This window comes from Castanea sativa, chromosome 1 (assembly GCF_040712315.1).
Source record: "Castanea sativa cultivar Marrone di Chiusa Pesio chromosome 1, ASM4071231v1".
NCBI lineage: Eukaryota > Viridiplantae > Streptophyta > Magnoliopsida > Fagales > Fagaceae > Castanea > Castanea sativa.
The window spans coordinates 83,957,468-83,962,379 of NC_134013.1; the positions used below are offsets into that span (position 1 = coordinate 83,957,468).

A 4,912-nucleotide genomic window follows, 5' to 3' on the forward strand; every position below is an offset into this window, starting at 1 on the left:
TTTAATTAATAAAGTATGGTAGTATGATACCCTTTGTTCATAATCTTATAAGTAAATAACTAGCGAATGAGATAAGCACTTACACATATAGTGAAAGAGAAAGAGCGAACTAGTTGTCATTTACAAGTGGAGGGTCCAATATTGACACATGGCAATATTGTTGATGGCATGAAACAGTCAAACAAAAGAAAGAGAAATAATTAAGCTAGAACAAATTTCTTGGGCATAACGGCGAAACCATATATTGAAGACAAGGTCGTCATCTGTTTATTATTATTATTATTATTTTTTTCAATTGTACATTTTAATATAATTAATTTTATTTATATTATCAAGTGGAGACTTCCAGGTGCGTCAACCGGCTGCAATCACAATGTTTTTGTTTTGTTTTTCTTTATAAATCGCCAAGCTGACGGTCGAACCAATGAACTACGTACGCAGAATGGAGCGGACTTTTATTGAAGAGTTTACTTTTGAAATCTTTTAGCTAATATATCAATTCCAATTTCCAAGGCTTTACTTTCGTCATTCTAGAAAAAAAAAAAAAAAAAAAAAATCTAGATATGTTTCAATGAGGCTCATATATTCTGTGAAAGTAGATTGTTTAAGTTTCTACCTATTATATATTACTATTTAAATTGCTAACATATATTTTTGTAAAATTAATTATTGAATAGGAATATTTTTTTTTTTAGAATCAATTATGGAATAGGAATAGATCTAATGTCTGAGCGATTTTGATAATAACTATAGCTTAGAAGCTAATATTTATAATACATACATATAACATTGTCAAATATTCTCTCCAAAAAGAAAAAAAAAAACATTGTCAAATAATATTGCCTTTAATTACCATATTAGCTTTTTCCTCAAAGCTAAAGGTCTTGTAACTGAATTGATATCTCTCCATGCACAAAATGCTTTGGGTTTTAGGGGGGAAAGGGTTCGAGCTGCGGAATTAATAGCATGTTGTAATTATCTCTCTAAAAAAAAAAAAAAAAAACTTTTTCCTCAAAAAAAAAAAAAAAAAAAAATCAGCTTGGATATTTATTTGGTTTTCTTTCTTTTTCTTTTTATTATTAACGGGGAGAGTCTATTCTTGCTTTTTCTATGTCTATCTCTCTCTCTTTCTATTAAGAACCAAATCTAATAAGATTGAATGTGTTACTTAATTTGGGTTCCTGCCGAATTTTCCCGGCTGAACATGTTATCCATTAAAGTCAAATAAATTTTCCATTTTAGATTTATTGCTAGATTCCAATATATTAAAAAAAAAAAGATTTATTGCCAAATAAGTGAATAATGTCCTGATCATAAAAGGGAATTGCTACCGCATTATTCCGTTGCTAATGCTTGGAAATCATTTGGTTAGTAATTCTTCATTCTACATCGATCTTTAATATACTGATATTCATGATTCAAAGCAAGATATGTCTAATCTTTATTACTTGATTTTCAATTAAGAGTCTCTACAATTTTTAGGGGAAAAGGTTAACTATATATCTTAGTTTCTCCTATTCCTAATTTATATATATATATATATATATATATATATATATATATATATATATATCTTAGTTTCTCCTATTCCTAATTTATATATATATATATATATATATATATATGTACATGAAAAAAAAAAAAAAAAAAAAAAAAAAAAAACAACACCAACAACAACAACAACAAGGTCCTTATGCTGCCGCCACTGCCTTCATCTTTTGCAATAAAATTTTAGTCCATGATCTCATTAGTCATGATTTACGAGTGCTCAGATCATCTGTTATACAATTAATTGTGGACTGACTTGCCAAAGTTGAATAAATGAAATCCGCTGGAAAAAAAAGCTTGTTACCATTCCATATTATTTTCTCACACACACACACACACACACACACACACACACATATATATATATATATATATATATATATTTTTTTTTTTTCATTCTTAGGTTGCATAGAGATTTCAGTTTTCTGTTAGATTTCAATTGGCCTATTATAATGTTTTGTCTTTTTTCTTAATTTTCTATTCTATTTATCTGCCTGTTCATGAGATGCATAACCACAATGACACTGTTAATTAGGTTATATAATATTTTGTTAAATTTCTTGGTAACAAGTTTCTTCTTATCCTCTAACCTTAAAAGAATGCTTAGAGTCAAATCCATGAAGAGACTTTTTTGAATATTCTTTTTTTTTGATACAGACTTTTTTGAATATTCTAATATAGTAGAAATGGACTGATTCAACTTGCCATGATTGCATTGTTATATAAGAAGCCTCTATCTTGGGCCTTTTCCCTATCTCAAAGTGTATCAAATATCAAACCTCCCTAGCTAGCACCATTACTGTATACACTATTAGGTTTTATGGCAATTCTTAGAGAATCCCTCAAAAATTTCTTAAAACGTGGGAAGCTCGTGGCTTCCATCACCTTACTCAGCCTTTCTCTTCACTCATTGCTCTTGTTGGCAAACACTTTCTCCATTAAACCATCGCTCAATGATCTTATCACTAACGCCACCTTCCTACAGTTCACAACTCCGGGTACCTCTGAATTTGCAAAGCTTGTCACTGCTGTGCTGCAAAATCTCCAAGCCTTTGCTGTGTTGGAATGGATTTTCATTGTTACCACCTATGTCACATACTTATTCTGTGCCGCAATCATAATCTTAGCATCAGGGGTAACACATAGAGGAATTGACATATCCATCAAAGTGTTACTATTGAGAGTAGTGAAATCATGGAAAAGACCTTTCATTACTGGGTTTTACATAATTTTGTTCGAGTTAGGCTACTATGGATTCATAACATGGGCAACTCTCATTCCCTTGGTGCTAATTTTTCCTGGTCATATTACTTTATCTGCAACCATAATCTTCATTCTAGCTTCGGTTTTCCTTAGTTACTTGGCTGTTGTTTGGAATTTAGCAATTGTGGTTTCGGTACTAGAAGAAAGATGTGGAATTGATGCACTAGGAAGGGCTGCAGAGCTAGTAAAGGGCTTAAAGTTAAGTGGGTTTTTTCTGAATATTGTGTTCAGAATACTATCCTTGGCTGTGATTCTAGGTTTTAGGTTGCTTAACATCAAACAGTCAATAACAATTAGACAATCTATTGTGTTACTTTTGGCCAATTTTTTGTGGCTGATTGACACGTTTGCATTGATGGCACTCACGGTCTTCTACTATGAGTGCAAGAAGAACCAGGGAGAAAAAGAGATTGATAGCTTCGAATACACTAAAATACCCACTGCAGAACATGATATAGTGCAGATATAGCCTAAGAAAGGAAGGAAATCTCTCTCTGTGCAATGCAAAAAAACTTGTTTTATTTCCTTGTTCTTTTCCCTCGCTTGTCCTAATCTATCTTGCTTTGTAATAAACTAATAATCATATTTTTGTTTGTGTTGTACTTGTGTATTTCCAATTTCGAGGCTCACAACAATGAGCTTTGAACTTTGGAGCAATTAAACGTGATATTACAGTATTAGATGTAGTAAAATGTTTAAAATTATATAATCAAATATATATTCCATAAGTAGCAATTGTATCCATGTGATGCATGCATGATACACCAAATATTATTGCTACCCTGTATTCACAGATATTCTTCATTTCATCATAGTCCATTTCACAAACTTAAAATTTTTATTTCCTGAATCTAATAATACACAAATTGACACATCATTTAAAATTTTAAATAACGTGATGTTGATTAATTTAGGGTCAAAAATGCACTTAGCCGTTTGTAAACAAATCAAGTTTGTTTCGATAAAAACTCATTAATATTTATTTGTTTATAAACAAGTCAAGCTTAAGTCTTAGTTTTAGATTTGTTTAATTAAGGTGTTGAGTCCAATCATAAAAAATTGTTTATTAACAAGCCCATCAACGTTAAGACTCGATGCAAAAATAAGTTGAGTCTAGGCTTGTTTATAGGCTTGATATCAAGCTTAATATAAGCTCACAAATAAACTCATATTTTACTAAGATTTTAATTAATTAAAAGTTGGGATCACACATGCAAATCTTATAGGCTTGATGTTAGGTTCTAAGACCTTAGAGATTAATGTATTAGAACTTCAATGTGTATTGTGTTAGCAAACCATGATCAAAACATTTAGTCTAGGTTTAGACTTGCTTAAAGTTTGGTTTAATGTAAGTTTGGAATCGAGTAGTTGCAGGAAATTACTGTTGTATTTCTGCACGGCTCGATCGATCGAAGAATAAACTCAATCGATCGAGAATCGTGAATCAGAAATTTTCTGCAGAATTTTAAGTCGGCCCAAACAACAGTTCAAGCCCAACAAGGATTATGATTTCATATCTACTTCTCCTACTATATAAAGGAAACCCTAAGCATGTTTTTAAAGGCTTCTAAGAGAGAGAAGAGTGTGCATCTTTTTGTTTTTAGGATTTGTACCCAAAAGCTCTCTAGAGTCTTTGTTGCTCATATTGCTGTTTGTGTGAATCTCTTGTGAGATCTGAGAGGTGCTTGCCTTTACACAAGCTTAGGATTATCAAGAAGGAGATTTCTTCGAGAGCTTGATGATCATTCAATTGCTGCCATAAGAGCTTAAAGATACATAAGTGGGAGTGCTTGTACTTGTTGGAGAATCCAAGAAAGAAGGAGTCCATGGTCTTAGAACTTATACGTGGTCGTGTTAGTAAGTTTCTACTGGTGGGTAGCAATAGGATGTTAGTGGTCTAAGTCGCTATTGCACAACTTCAATTCTTTCATTGTGGATTCAGGTTTATCTTGAGGATAGCTAGGTTAAATCCTCCCTAAGTTTTTTACCGGTTTAGTTTTCCTGGGTCATCATATCTTTGTGTTTTTTATATTTCGAACTTTACATTGATATGATTATATGATTGTGTTAACCTAAAACTGAAATTTGGACTAAGTAATAA

The 4,912-nt window shown here is 31.5% G+C and overlaps 1 protein-coding gene across 1 annotated transcript; it reads left to right on the plus strand.

The window, feature by feature from the left end:
* Positions 1–2,321: 2,321 nt before the first annotated feature.
* On the plus strand, positions 2,322–3,472 carry LOC142626323 (uncharacterized). Its single transcript, XM_075800175.1, has one exon. It carries the CDS (start codon positions 2,369–2,371, stop codon positions 3,278–3,280), a length of 912 nt encoding a protein of 303 aa, XP_075656290.1. The 5' UTR covers positions 2,322–2,368; the 3' UTR covers positions 3,281–3,472.
* The last annotated feature ends 1,440 nt before the right edge of the window (positions 3,473–4,912 follow it).

Coding starts and splice junctions, on each gene's coding strand:
- LOC142626323 (XM_075800175.1), top strand. CDS start 2,369: ATGGCAATTCTTAGAGAATCCCTCAAAAATTTCTTAAAACGTGGGAAG.